At 38.3% G+C, this 15,762-nt stretch overlaps 2 protein-coding genes and 1 long non-coding RNA gene across 4 annotated transcripts in view; 2 read left to right on the top strand and 1 right to left on the bottom strand.

Moving 5' to 3' along the window:
* Positions 1–25: 25 nt before the first annotated feature.
* On the top strand, positions 26–6,475 carry LOC135626658 (uncharacterized). 2 transcript variants are annotated; one of them, XR_010492397.1, is made up of 4 exons: positions 26–3,653; positions 3,883–4,236; positions 4,343–4,691; positions 5,934–6,475. It is a non-coding gene; the product is annotated as an uncharacterized LOC135626658 (long non-coding RNA). The 2 variants fall into 2 exon arrangements; XR_010492396.1 differs by having other exon boundaries at positions 27–4,236.
* LOC103971845 (uncharacterized) lies at positions 5,984–6,920 on the bottom strand. The gene is made up of 2 exons (XM_009385978.3): positions 6,327–6,920; positions 5,984–6,246 (listed from the first exon to the last, which is right to left on the bottom strand). Exons 1-2 carry the CDS (start codon positions 6,759–6,761, stop codon positions 6,205–6,207), a joined length of 477 nt encoding a protein of 158 aa, XP_009384253.1. The 5' UTR covers positions 6,762–6,920; the 3' UTR covers positions 5,984–6,204.
* Positions 6,921–9,564: 2,644 nt separating this feature from the next.
* The window catches only part of LOC103971844 (MAP3K epsilon protein kinase 1), a 32,444-nt gene continuing 26,246 nt past the window's right edge, over positions 9,565–15,762 (top strand). The window contains exons 1-5 of the mRNA XM_009385977.3: positions 9,565–10,096; positions 10,189–10,323; positions 14,739–14,759; positions 15,429–15,502; positions 15,612–15,702. Coding sequence (XP_009384252.2) covers positions 10,037–10,096; positions 10,189–10,323; positions 14,739–14,759; positions 15,429–15,502; positions 15,612–15,702 — 381 coding nt within the window. The 5' untranslated portion in view covers positions 9,565–10,036. The remainder of the gene's footprint in view (positions 10,097–10,188; positions 10,324–14,738; positions 14,760–15,428; positions 15,503–15,611; positions 15,703–15,762) is intronic.

The raw sequence follows: 15,762 nt of genomic DNA, 5'->3' as shown, positions 1-15,762 counted from the left end.
TCCTTAACGTAAGCTGCGAGTGCATCATACCACATTACATGCCACTTTGCCCGCGCCTGGCCTCCCCGTCTCCCGCCTCGGCGTACTTCCCGTCATCAACCCTTACGGCAAATGTGGATCCCTCACCATCTCCCGCCACGTGCCTTGGCATCTTCGTCGTGGACCTCATCTCCTTCAACGCCCTCCTCATCGCTGGCGCATGCCTTGGCACTTGCACTCCCGTCCGCCCGGCGGCTCTTCAACACCAGGCCCTGCCGGAACATCATCTCGTACAACGCCTTGGTCGTCCTCTTTGCCGCCACCGGGGATTTCCCTCCGCTAGGCCGATCAGATGCCGGACTAGATCGGACGCTTGAGGTGGTCGAGTGCTGCAAGGCCAGTGTCGTCTTTGCCGCTGGGAACTGTTCGACAAAATGCCCGACAAGAGCCTGGTCCCGTGGACTGTTATGATCACTGGGTTCTCCCGGTGCGGGAAGCTTAACGAAGCACTTGCACGGTTCACGTCGTCTCTGCCTTAGCTCACTTAGGGAGCGTGGATCTGGATCTAGAGGAATGAGCACGGCCTCACCAATGCATTGTCATACACCATTAATAGGTTCCCGTCCTGAACGTGGCACAACATCTTCTTTGACAGATGCGAAAGGAGGTGAGCGACTTAGATCCTTGGACGTTTGTCAGCTTGCCGAGTGCCTGTAACCATGCAGGGTTCGCCACGAGGTTCGTGAATATGGTTTTGGAGAGGAGGACAAGTACTGTTCTTGCATTGCAGACATACTTGGACAGGCATGGAAGCTTAAAGAAACACACGAGATAATTCAGAGCATGTCAGTGGAGCCTTATCAAGGACCTGCTTTTGGCATTGCTTGGAGCTTGGAGGACTAGTGCCAACATTGAGATGGCAGAGAGGAGCTTTTAGGCTGGAAGAGAAGTATATGGGAAACTGCACACTCAATATAGTATATGTGTGGAAAGAGAACAATGGTAAGACACTGTGAGAATTAGAGTAATAATAATAATAATGTATTGAAATTTCAAAAACTTATAGGCTTTAGCTGGATTGACATGTAGTGGAGAGCCTGTAGATTTCAGAATTAAGTGCTGACATGCATCGACAGTAGGATGGATCTGTTTATTGCCTTCTTTTCTGATTAGTCCTAGAACGTGGTAATGATTGGTCTATAAGGCGCAGAGCATTGATACTTTGGACTGCCAATGCTTAGCTGTGGTTTCACAAATGTGATCTTATTGTGGTTCTTTTAATACAATAAACAGCAACTAGTTGTGTGGATTTTCAGGTGAGGAACCATTTGTGACATGGGATTATATCAGATCTAACCAGTCACTTGAAATGTTATGTGGCAAAATGAGTTGAAGATGATATTATAGTCTCAGTGGAATCATTTTATTAATTTGAAAACAAAGGCCTTCTTTTTTGTATATATTTTTGTATCCGAAAAAAATATTGTTAATTATCTCAAATTATGATGATTGCATACTAAAGCAAATAAAGGAGGGCCATAAGAATTATCTAAATATTGCTTGGAATTGGCATACAAGAACTTCTAAGGTTGATCATGGTACTATGAGGAGGGCCATAAGAATTATCTAAATATTGCTTGGAATTGGCATACAAGAACGTCTAAAGTTGATCATGGTACTATGTAAAGTAATAGAGTGCCTAAAACCGAAGCTCTGTTTTGCAACATGATTGTGAAGTTGACTTTTTTCATCAGAACCGAATGAGGTGTTGGTTGCAGAGACTAGAGAAGTACCACTTGATCTTTAAATTATTTATCCTGCTTCTTGATCCAATTCCAACAAGCTGGCAGCCATTTGTTTATTTCTTTGAGGATGTGTGACCTGGGGATCTTGAGTTAAGCCAAGTAATTTCATATTGAGTGGTACATGAGCAGTTGTCAGAGCATCTCTCAATGACCGCAATTACACAGAGCCATCAAAATTGATATCAGACAATCTAAGTGGGCAACTAATGAAGAGCTGTTTTTGTGGGAGACACTAAGGCTGGTGCAAAAGTATCAGATATTAGGGGATGTTGCTGCACAATGGACTTCAGTTGCTATACAGTGGTATCTGGGATTGTTAGTTTTGCTTTAGTGCTACCTTTTCCATGACAACATTTTCTGCCTCCTATGAACATGACATGAGCAAAGTCAATCTGTAAGTGTTCTCCTTGAGCATAATTTAGAGTGTAGCCAACTGATACGTATACTTAATTGAGAATCTCATCAAATTGGTAGACCTTCCATCTCTGGTTAGGCAAAATCATAATCTTATGTAAATCAGTGTATATCATGATGTCTTCTATATTAAAATTCAAAATTCTAATCACTCCATCAAGGAAAAGAAATGCATAATACAGTAATATTCTCATGTGTGTGATGCTACACCTTTTTTTAGCTTAGATAATCAACTGTCATTTACTTTAAGGTCTGCCAATAAAGAAAGAGTGTCACAGAACTAGCAAAATAATTCCTATCACAGATCTTTAAAAAGGTGTCTCCTTGTTATTAAGCATTTCATGTTCTGAATTGCTTTATGTGATCTTTGAATTTCATCTCCCTCATGGCATCTCTAGTGATGGAGTAGACTGTAATATGTGGACTGAGAAATGCCTAAATCAGAGTGTTCATTTTAGTTATGAGGTGATACAACAACTGACTGAGACTGGGTTTCAATGTAAGCTTTGTGCTAATAAGAAATTTTGGTGAATCTGGTGCATCATAATCTTAGTCTAGACATAGACTGAGATGTGGATTATACTATTTATTTGTTATTTATTGGACTGTCATTTCCTATGCTCTCAAAAAAAATTCTAAATATTAAAATTGGTAAAACAAGTGACTTTTTGATGTTTTTCAAAGATTTATAATCTGGTTCAACTTGCTCTTGCAAATACAGATAGAAGCAGATATTAGAAGTGCCTGATATCCATTCCTCAACAGTGATGTTCCATTTAGGCATATATATGTCTTGTAACCAAAGTCTGTTTATTGTCAACCAAAACAAAAAATTCTAATGATTATACTATGGCAATGATTATCACTTGCTCTAGCATAGGAATATGGCCATGGTTGACAAAACAGAGGGTTTAGAGAAATCATGAGCGAAGGTCCCAATTTTTGAATAAGGACAAAGATATCAAATATTATCAGAGTTCCAGAGCTGACCGGTGGAGTTTAAGATACAGGATTGTTATGTATGGCAGGACACCGGTGGAGTTCAATAATAGGTTAATCTTCTTGTCTGCTTTAGTTAGCTTAAATTCTGGAAACATCTGGATCACAATCTTCCAAAGTTCTGATGGTAACTTGCTGGATGTAGACCTTTTTCAGCCATTAAATGGCCATCGCTGGCAACAACTTGCTTGTTGGTGGTTACCTGGAGTTTCCAAAGTCCTCTTGTGCATAAAATAACTGCCATGGCAATATCGAAACAAGGAAAATATCATGTCGGCTAATGAGATGGAAGTTTTTGTTGTCAAGGAAAATGCTGGATTCATATGGGTTAAAGTTACAGTCCCAAAGTATTGGAAACATTATTCTATAAGTTATTCAACTCAACAGCATCAGAAACATGAGGTTAAGCCCTTAACCTGCAGCTATAAGGTTACCTTCATCATCACAAAAGAAGAGGTATTTGATTAGATTTTTAACTCTGCTGTTCACTGAATTGTTCTATATATTCAGATTTTACCTTGGTGAAAATTTTCATGTAATTTGATTATAGCCCTTTACTGTGAATTTAAAATTAGATCATTGAATCAGATATCAGTTTCCACTATGAGAAAGGACCTTTATAATTTTCATTGACCACCAGATCTCATTACTAAAAATTTTTGAGTTTATATTTTCCATTTCTTAGGTGCAAAATTATCAAGATGAGACATTGCTCGTTTTTGAGCTAGTGGTTTCTGGATAAAGGGCCAGAGACGCCATAATTTGGTCCATGCAGAACCACAGTTCCACCTGTTATGCAACTTCACTCCAAAGCAGCGGAATCCAAGTTAGTGCCAGGTACTTCATCAGGATAATGCACAAAGCCAGTACTCCTGTACTAGCACATGCACTTTGTTGTCTGGAACTACCAAACCACGGATTCGATAAGATGTTATTGTCAACAAAACAACTTGAAACCCCTAGTTTCTGCTACCTGTGTTCCAGCTAATTCATCTGCCTCAATAAGTCAATTCACTTGGCACATATTATGGAACTACAGGTACCTTCATAGCTACTGTTTGACTTTATCTTACCTTATTAAGTTCTTTGTTTGAAAGATGTAGACATGTTAACTGTTGCATTGTTTCTTGATTCCACTTTTGTAGGCTAGTCTTCTTCTTTGCTTTCGTTAGCATGGGTTCTGTAACCAGTCGGTCCCCCGTATAGAAGAAACCATCACAATCTTCCAAAGTTCCAATTGGTACCTTGCAGGGTGTAGCCATTGCCAGCCATCAAATGGCCATGGCTGGCAACAACTTGCTTGTTGGTGGTTGGCCTGGAACATCCAGGAGTACACCTGTGCATATAACAACTGCCCTAGCAAGACTCTGAAGGGATCAAGTCAGTGATGAGATGAAAGTTCATTTTATCAAGTTGCTGGATTTAGCTGGGTAAAAGTTACAGTCTCAAAGTATCGGACATCAGAACCATGAGGATGACCAACTCTCTTGCACTGTGAGTTCTCCTCCACAAGCTTGTTAAACTCAGTTCAAGCATTTCTTATATGATAGTTTCCTCATTTAAAAGAAAAATAAGAGATTTCTTTATGGCCTATCTCTGTTCTCATCCTAAAAGATAAACCAGTTAGCTATCACCAAATGCCGATTCTCTGTGCATGAGGTTTTATTTTAACATTCCAGAAAATCGCAACAAAACAAGGAGCTCTTTTTTATTCCTGGAGGATGAATGGACTCACATCCAACAATTGAATCACAAGTTCTAATCTGAACATTTCAAAAAATTAATTCTCATCCCCAACCCCATCCCTCTAATCTCTCCACTTCTTTTTGGTATTCTTTTTCCTCAAACCCAAGTGAAATATTTTAGGGGGCACATATTATTAGGTTCATGTCCCCTAATTGGAGGAAATTTTTTATTCAACTAGATGTGTGCATTCAAGGACATATTTAAAGGGGGGTGAATTGGTAACTAATCTCATGAATTTTGTGCATGTCAGATTAAATCATTCCTACCGAATGGTAATAGAGACTTTATCGCTTTGTTGTTGTTGTTGTTGTTGTTTATAGACTCTCCAGTGATATAAATCATTAGTATATTGGTAATGTAATAATAAGGTGTGTACTTAGAATTCCCTACATAGAATTCTATTCTCAGCTAGTCATAAGGTGTGTAGCAACCATTGCTTTCAGCCATTGTGTTGACCAAGCTTGCAGCTCATGTTAGAGGCATTCTTAGGATGCACTTCAGATACTCTTGTCAGACCTGCAAAGATGCCCTCAGAAAAGCTACATGCCATGATCACTTTCAACTCCAACAACTACACATACACCTTTCACATGCCTACAAACAGATGCAGCTCATCCAATTGTTCCCTAGCAAAGTACTCCACCTCTTCATGGAAATGTGTATCAACTGGCTCTCTGCCCTGCTACATCTTTGACAATTTTGTCAGCAGACCACCACATCTCACTACTCCCCAAATCTGATACTAATGTTCCCTGCAATTCACTAGCAGTAACTTGTTTCAACATTGCCAATAATTTTCTAGGATTACCTCTCATAATCATTGCATTGTGTATCAATCTGATCAGGTCTTGGATCACTGGATTATTGATTTATTGAATGAATCAATTGATTTGCCTATAAGTTTAATAAAATTATTCATATATGTTTAGAAAGTTCACATTACCTTTAACAATGATTAATTAGTGAATCAAACTAAATTGAGTTTTGCAGACTATTTTCTGATGGCAAGGAAAATATTTTATTTATGATATGAAGGCTCGGAGGCAAAAGGATGAACCGACTGTTTATATTCCGTACAGACAAATGTTATACAAGACTCGAAGCATTACTTACAGAGCAAACAACACAAAGGTGGTAGCAGTAGTAGGAAGAAGAAGAAGAAAAAGAACAGAGCCCCCATCTCCCCTACTTCGTTACATTTTGTCTCCTACCACCATTTCATTGACTCAGGAAGACAGCAGATCTGATGCAATCTTCCATCTCAAGTAGCAGCCTTTCCGTCGACATCTTGATCGAGTTTGTACTGGAGTTTGCCCAGTTGACTCAAGTTAGTGATTTGCATAGGAATTGCCGTTAATGATGAAGGCACAGAAGAAAGCTTACCTGAGGGGAAAAAGAGAGGGGAGTGCAGTCGGGAGGGAACTCGAAGAGGGAGAGGGGGAGGCGCTTGTCGACAACGCCGACGTCGAAGTGGATGATGCCGGAGGCGTTGTCGTCGAGGCGGATGGCGAGGACGGGGAACCAGAGGAAGAGGTCCTGGGCTGAGACACCGGAGAGGGCGGCGATCTGGCCGGGAGAGATGGTGCCGGCGAGGGTGGCGTTGTAGCGGACCTCGCTCTCGAACTTGGCGGTGCAGGGCGCGTCGAGCCGGGCCCGGAATCGGCCTCCGCCGTCCACCTCGAACTCCCTCACCCCCTTGGGCAGCAGGCCGATGGGGAGGCCGTGGGAGCGCAGCACCTCGTAGGCGCTCGGTGCCGCCGCGGTGGAGAGGTGGAGGAGGGAGATGAGGAGGAAGGAGATGAGGTGGGGAAGGAGCATGTTGCCTGCCTTGGCTCCGCTCTTCTCTATAAAGTTGGCTGCTTGCTTTTTGTTTTCTTGGGTTTTGTTTGGGTGTCGACGAAGAAAAGGAGGCGAAAAAGATGATTGTGTTCGAGTTAGGAGAACGAAAGAAGAGGTGCTCGAGGAAGAGAGAGAGAGAGAGAGAGAGAGGAAAGAAAGAATTGGGGCAGCAATAATGCACGGGTCTGGTGGGGGCCAGAGGAGAGAGAATGAGGGCCCACTTATAGAGATTTTTTTCTTTTTTTATTTACTTCAAATGTAATATTAAACGATAGAAAAATCATTTTAATTACTTCTTTACGATCTGAATAAATTTATACTGACCAATGTTTCGTGAATCGAAGTATCCTCGTTTATATGCATTTGCTTTGAGATCCGTGCAACAGTGCTTGGAACACGACCACATTCTTTGGATGGTAAGAGCTTGAGAAGTCTCTCTTCTCCGTAGAGTGAATACTTGCTGTGTGGTGGATGGAATTCTCCTGTAGGCATTCCTCGAGATCAAGAAATGTGAAGATCTTTGATCATATTGTTGTGTTCTATATGATCAAGAGGACTAGTAGCATAATAACCGTGATTCGTAGGTAAATTGGATCATCTTTGATCAGCTAAAATATCCTTTCATTATTCTACTTGATTGATTTTTCTTTCTATCATCTTACTTATTGGAGTTTAAATCATTTTTCTTTTGATCATTGTTATTTTAATTCATTTGATACAGAAGAGACACTCCCTAGTTAATTATTGATAATAGAAAATTTGATCGATCAATCGTTTTTGTCCTTTATGAAACATGTGAGATCTAAAAAAAAATATGTGACGGACTTACGAGTAGTTTCCATACTCCTCAACCAATATGCGACTAAATTATCTTATCAGTTATATTTTTATTATAATATAATTTATTATAAAAAATATTTTTTATCTTTTTAATTAGACATGATTTTTTAAAACATTATATCGAATTTACTGTCCAACCATTTGATGCACTAATCGAACTTGTAAAATTAATTATATAAGACTTGAGGATGTGAGCTAACTTAGCTGATAGAGATATATAAGATCAATAGCAAAAAATATATCTCATTATAAATATATATATATATATATATAGACACTTAATTACATCTCCATCAAAGGTTTGATAATTTTTTGCAGATGTTGGCAGACAAGACATGCAGAGAAAGGATCTCAATTATGAACACAAATCCACAGCTCCTCATCATTATTATCTTTCATCATAACATCTACTCGCTTGTGGAAGTCAAGCAAAACTGACCCCATCCCCACTGGATGAAACAAGATCCACATTATGACATAACAATAGATGATAGTAACAGGGAAAGCTGCAGCTCTGCAAACTCTTATATATATATATATCTATATCTCAAGAATCGATCAATTCAATTAATCTCAAGAATTGATGAAGTTCCCAACTCCAACATTTATGTTGTGGTTACGAATAGAGTCATGACATGATAAATGCGTTAAAGTCAGATTGATGAATATTCCTCGATGACTCTTGAAATATTAATTAAAATATATAATATGATTATATATATATATATTTACTTATATTAAGAATAGGGTTTGAACATTGCGTTAAAGCAAAAAAAAAAAGGTAATAGAAATTAACATTACGACATTAATATTTTATATTTATTAAGTTGATGAATTAACTATCCCATTGGTTGGATCATGATGCCTACGTCTTATAATTTATTTGGAAAAAATAGATTCACTGGCTTTATATAAAAGATATGGGCTTGGAAGGTATTGGAAAGAAGAAGGAACACTGTTGGCATTATATGCTTGAACGCAAGGTTTCAAGAAGGTGTTGATGTGTTATGATAGTGCTCTTGTCCTTGTAATAATGTGCTTAATGATACCCCCCACGTTAGAACAAGGACTTGGTATGATGACGAGAGAGCATTTGTAGCTATACACAGTCATATGGTTGTACTCAGCCATGATGTTTGAGATTTTATTTTCATATGCATTTGTTTGTGAGAGAGAGAGAGAGAGAGTAACTGTATCCATTATTTTTATTATCGAACATAATTAAATATCCAATAAAAAAACTTATTCCGAACTCTAAAGGGATATATAATAATAATAATAATAATAATAATAATAATAATAAATAATTTAATCAAACGTGTAGTAATCTCAAAAACCCAATGCATTGGCAATTAGGAATAGCAAAACAGCATTGGTGAATTCAGGTTGTTTATAGTCTAACTTATGACTTGTTATGATACCATACATAATAAAAATTTTAATTGGGTTAAGAAAATATTTAAATTAACAATAAGATTTACCATGGAGAAATTACTTAATTTTGTTAGTGTATGTCTACAAACTTAGATGCGAAAATGCATATATCAAATGTCATCGATTAGAAAAAGGAAGGGGGATAAGATGAGAAGTGGGACCCACTCCGACCTCCAGAGGGGGCCACTAAAGCTCCAAGGTAGAATTTTGGGGACCAATATATGTGGAACAATTTTTTTTCACTAGAGCAGTCTTTTGGTTTTCTTTTCACTGGTGGCCCACGTCATAGGCCACTAGAAATGAAGGTCGGAATATGGGTGCGATTCTTGTCAAAGCAGTAGCTAATTGTGGGGTCCGGGTCGAGGACCATTAAAGTTCAAGGTAAGAGTTGGCGTGGCCAAATCGGTGGAAGTGGTATGGGATGGGTGGTCATGTGAACCGTGGCGGACACAAACCAGGAATGTATTGTACACGTAGGAAATCGTCATCCGAACTACGTCGGCAATAACTGGCAACAAATAGGCGGAGAACGAAGACGGTCGTTCTCCGTTAACGGATTCCAGCGTTCCTCTACATCTACATGGCATCGCGCCGTCCTAACCCCCCTCTCCGCGGACCGCAACTCGCCCTCTCCAAACCCCGTGCCTTTAAATAACTCCCTTCGCCGCCTCATCTTCTCCCCCCTTCGATCCCGTGGCGAGCTCGATTCCCCCCTCCTCCCTCCCTTCTGGAACGCTTGGGGGATGTGAGCGTCGCCGAGGGCTTGAGTTCCCCGAGAACAACCCTAGTCAATTCGCTCGGATTCGCCCTTCGATTCTCCCCGCCGATGGCCGACGGAGAGGGGTTCCGTCAATGCAGGTGATCCCTAGTCGAATCTCCTCCTTGGCGCGGGGAATTCGCGGATCTCCGTGTTCTTACTGCTGCTAACCTCGTCGGGAGGCCGGTTCTAGGGTTCACGACGGTCTTGGCCGCCCACGAAGATGTCTCGGCAGGTGGCCACGACTCATTTACACAAATCGAAGACGCTCGACAACAAATACGTGAGTTTTGTCATCCATTACAGCGAATTTTCGTGCCTCCATTTTTCCTTATCCTTGGGCGCGTCGGGATTCTTGTTATTGTTGGATTTCAGATGCTGGGGGATGAAATCGGGAAGGGGGCGTATGGACGGGTGTACAAGGGTCTGGACTTGGAGAATGGAGACTTTGTGGCGATTAAGCAGGTCTCGTTGGAGAATATCCCACAGGAGGATCTCAATATAATTATGGTGCGGTTTCTTACTTTTATTGTGATTTCTTGGTTGCCTATGCTGAGTATTTGAGCGGAATACCAAACTTTTCAATTGTAAATTTATTGTGTTGCTCATATAAGATTTCTAGATTATTTTGTTTTGTTTTAGTTGCTTCCATTGCTACATTTTCGAGTCATGGTTGTCATCCACCAATTTCTTTTCAGACTTTCATTCACTTTCAACTGTATGATTGTCAGGTAAAGTTGTAATAAATTGGAATATCAAACTTTTCAATTAAAACCCTAACAAGGGACGTTTTGCCTTTAAAGAGTGCCTACCTCCATTGACTAACCATTGTATCGTTCATAGATTTCTAGATCAATTCAATTGTCTAGATACTTCCCTCGCTACAATCTTCGAATCATGGATGTCATCTACCAATGTCTTTTCGGTTTTTTGTTCACTTTCTTCTATTTGATTGACAGATCGGATATCAAAATTTTCAATTAGAATCTCAATAATGGGAGTTTTGCCTTTGAATGATGCCTACCTCTGTCGACTAAGCATTGTATTGTCAATAAATTTCTAGATTAAATCAATTGATTTAGAAGCTTATATTACTACATTTCCAATAAGCATGGAAATATACCAACTTTTTTTCAGGCTTTCGTTTGCTGTCTTCTATTCAGTTGTAAGTTGTTTACCATTCCTACATGAAACTGTTTGTTGCCTTGTAGCACATTTTTTATGAATATTCTTTTCTTGATTGTGTTTAGATTTGCAATATGTTGTGTTGTTAATGATTCGTTCTGAAGTGAGACTTGTTCCTCGTTGTTAAATGAATGAAGGGGATATGGGTAACTGTGATTTGAAGTGTGATGATCCCATCGTGATAGCCAATGACATTGTAAGGTGATAGGTCTAGACGTTTTTCCCAGGGGCTTGGTGTTTGAAACAAATAAATATAAGTAGAAAATATGGGGTATGATAAAGCATGAAATTCTTTTATGATTGATTTTCACTTGGTTGATTGCAAAATGTTTCAGCATTGTCGCGTCAGGAAAGGACTAAAACAAATAAATTTAAGAAAAAATTAGCTTTCACATTAACCCCAAAGAAATTATTTACATGTAAATATATGTTCAAATGATAAGAGATTTGATACATGTGGAAATTTAACACCCGTTATAATGGAGGTGGCAGTAACAGTGGTTTAGGCTATTCATTGTTCTGATGTAAGAGGGGATCATATCCTATAGCCTTCACTGCTCGTTTTCTTTTTTGTTGACTTCTCTTTGATTCGACACCTTCATTTTGCCTCCTAATTTTCTAGTTCTTTCTCTTTTCCTCTGAATTCACATTGCAAGTCTTCTCCCTACTAGTTTCTTTTCTCCTTAGATTTCAACATCTGTAAATTTTTATGGTCAAGCTAGTTTAAGGTTTGTAAGTTAAAGATGAGGATGAATTTGTGCAAATCTTGATGCCCAAAGAAATATTTAACTAGAAGAAGAGAACAAAGTTTTGAACAAGTTGTTTCAGAAGTCTGTTATCAAGATTTGTTATTATGATTTAGAACATCATAGCTGCTAAAAATTAACTCCTTATAGATTTATTAATTTGTCTTCATTAAAAAGAAATTAGTAAACTCAAGAAATTCTGTTAGTGGAAGCAAAAATTGAAAAAAGAACACAATGAATATTATAAATCTTTATGTCCTTTAAAGCCATCAATTACTCCAAAATTCAATACTTGAACCTACATAATTGGAGACTTTGCATATTTAAACCTGTATCTCAAGTGAGAATAAGTCACCTACATAGTTTGGGATTTTCCATAATCAAACCTATATCTCAAGTTAGATAAATGATCTACAGAGTTTGGAAATGTACCGAACAATCATGAATAAAGCAACTTTGACCAGTCTGCTTTTAAATTGAGCACCCACCTGCTATGCTCACTGTACCAGGCTTACTGGGTGGTAAGTTGATCGATACCAAGTGTAAAGTCTGGTGCGGTTGTTGTTTGTCCTTTCTATTTTTTTAGTTTTGTAATCTGTTGAGTGCTTATCTTTCTTCTCTTTTTCCTCACTCCTTTGTCGCCTTCTTTTTCTTCTTCTCCTCTTCTGCACCATTGCTGTCTCCTACACCTGATTCCTGTTGTTATTGCCTTCTCCTCCCCTCCTACTGCTGCACATCACCTCCTCCTCTCTCCTTGTACATGTTGTTGTTTCCTACTCTCATTTTCTCTCTCTTTCTCAGTGATCCAGGTGGTATCATCTAGTACCAACCATGCCGGGTGTCAGTATGTTGAATGGCCGATAATGTACCCGTCTGGCTGCCAATCTGTATTCGTACAGAACGAAGATTTTAATCCTTGTGTAAGACACTGATATAGGAAAATATAATAAGGTTTACAAAACTAAATCTACCAACTACCAACCGATATGAACTGGTATTTACTGGTTCAAGCATGTATAGGTAATTAGGTATGCAGCTCATGTTTTTGCTTGGTTTTAGTTCATGGTGGAAGTATTGCCTGTATGGTTACCTCTTTAGTTCCTATTTTGACAACCATCTTTTTTCTTCTCTCCTCAAATGCTTTCTCTTTACTTTTCTTTCTCTTGTTAACATGACATTTCATAGGTATCCCTAGGACTCAAATGAATTGCTTGTTATTGCATGAAAACCTACATGTTTTTTTAACTATTTCATGCTGGAATTTGGAGTTTTACTCTTGCAAAAAGTTAATGAAGTTCTCTTTATTCAATTTTCATGAAAAACAGGATACATAACACTTATTGTTTGCTTCTGAAGTAAATATTAACTCCCCTTAGAATTGATACCTTTGTTGATTGAGACCTTGATTTCTGGTACAAATTTTGATATCATAGACTCAATTATAGAGGAGCACTTTGATTATGTGGATTATAATAAGTAACAAAAAGTTCAGCTTGGACCAAGACAACTTGTATGCTAATTTTGGTGCACCAATTTTCATAGGATCTCATTTTACTATCAAGTAGCCAGTATTTTGGTCTACATTTGTTTCTTTTATGAGGTTCACTGAAGAAGGTTATGGCGAGTATGAAAAACGGTTTCATTTATCCTTTTTAAATCTAATCTTTTTGTGCGGCCAGCCTTAAAATACTTTATCATTCCATAGAGATGTTTGCCTTCTTCTCAAGCTTTTGTTATAAGAAACCTATAGTTGAGTACCACTATTTTGATAGGTTGATGAGGATAGTGCAAGCTTTCATTTATCTTCTAAGGCATCTCTAATAATAATTTTTTGATCGTATGCAACTCCTGGTACTTTGCTAAACTAATATGGTAGTTTATTACTAAGAAGCACGAACATGTGCTTTTGGTGGATGTGTCCATGTCCAACATGTGTCAGATATGCAACATGGCCCCGGGGGGTTTACCGTTGGACTTAGTTGGTTCAATTGAACCAAGTTACTATTGAATCGACGCAGAATCCACAATTTGGTTCGACTCGTGCGATTCAATCGGGCGCTCGCCCGAGGTGCTCGACACCTAGCCCGAACACCTAAATGAGCGCTCGGGTGCCTTTTAAAAATGCTGCCCGACATTAGTCTTCCTATATATCGGTCCCTTAGTGGACACTCTGAGCAACCTTCTCAACTATCTATGGACTCCTACACACATAGCCCGGGATCGAGTCGAGCACGCCACTTGACAACTATCACTTACATTTAGATGATTTTAATTGGTTCAACTTGTATAATGATATTTATTTGTTCATATTGTTGAGTTTATAAAATTTAAGTATAAATACCGTAAAACTCATGTTAATCAAACTTAAGTATATATTAAAATAATACATGTGTCCTCGCCATGTCCTTATCCTAATTTTTTTAAAAATGGCATCTCGTTCTCGTCGTGTCCATGTCGTGTAATGTCCGTGTCCTGTCTCTGCATCTGTGCTTCTTAGGTTTAGCATACAAGGCATGATTACTTTGGGAACTAAATAAATTTATGCATAATGCGGGAGAGGAGGTGAATCATTTGGAGATTAGGGGTAAATTTGTTCAAAATTCGTTGGGTTAAAACCATTTGACTTATGTTTTGAAAGTTTAATTTAAATCAAGACAAAGTTAACTTCTAGCTTGATTGTATTTGTTTATGGATTGCGATGCTTTATGGATTTTCTGCATAAGCATATGATGCTAGTTCTATACTATTTTGTAAACAATATTAGCTATTGATTCCATTGACTTGTACCAATAGTTTATAGTGGTTCATTCCTTAGATTATGACATGATTACTGCACAGATGTTTGTAAATATTGTTGTGCTTATAATGTGAAAACAATGCACAATGTTATCTACAGGTTTTCATTGAATGCGCTCACTGCTTGGATTTATCTAATAGTTTCTTTCTTTTGCTTCTCCATGAACTCCTTGGGTGTGGTCATATTTCAAAATCCAGCAAGAAATTGATCTCCTAAAGGTAACACTATTTTTTCTACTGCCTGGTAATTTAAACATTCACTTGATATCATGTCATGAAATTTCAATGAATTTCTCCATGAAACAACAACTGCAAGGCTGTAAAGTCTCAACCATTTGAGATTGGCTACGTAGATCTTTTGCTGTCATTCTACCTATTTGGGTTAGTTACATGGATTTTTTTGCCACCATTGAGATATTTAAGGATCCATATTTTTAGTTAAAAGTATTTCTGCAAAAAATGGTTTTATTCCTAATTCTCATTTGCAAAATTGTCTTGCTATCTCAATCCCAACTCAACTTGATTCATATCCCACAAGGGCATGTTGCGGCATGTTATATCCTATGGCACAAATTAGTGTAGCTTTGTTTGCACCAATAACTAGCAAATATTGAACATTCAGTTCAGAATTTGCAGAAGTACTGGTTTCTCACTAATTCCACTTATTCACTGATTCATCAAAGAACACTAATTGCAGAAGAACGTGCTGGTTACTGGTTATCACATCAAGTTTTACATGCAAGTAGATTGCTATCTGTTACAAAGTTAGATTGAGAAGTGCAAGCTCTCTTTTCCGTCATATGGAGTCTAAATTCTAGGTTTTTTTTTTCTGGTAGACAATCTAGATACCAATGATTCATATTGATATTATCTATGTTTTGCTGGCAGAATCTCAACCACAAAAACATTGTGAAGTATCTCGGGTCTATCAAGACAAAGACTCATCTGCACATCATTCTTGAGTAATTACCTATGAGCCTCTTCTTCCACCTATCTAGTGCTAATAGTAGAGTTTTTTTTTTTTTTTTAAATCACATTCATGTTCTCATTTATTTAGTGGACGTTATATAGGTATGTGGAAAATGGTTCCCTAGCTAACATTATCAAGCCCAATAAATTTGGACCATTCCCTGAATCATTGGTAGCTGTTTACATCGCTCAGGTTTGTGTGAGATTTCTATAAAATTTTCTTGCTTAACTGTAATGAGCGTAATACTGTGTT

This window comes from Musa acuminata, chromosome BXJ2-11, assembly GCF_036884655.1.
Source record: "Musa acuminata AAA Group cultivar baxijiao chromosome BXJ2-11, Cavendish_Baxijiao_AAA, whole genome shotgun sequence".
Lineage (NCBI taxonomy): Eukaryota > Viridiplantae > Streptophyta > Magnoliopsida > Zingiberales > Musaceae > Musa > Musa acuminata.
Note: the sequence above shows the minus strand (reverse complement) of the source record. Positions and strands in the feature narration are given on the sequence as shown.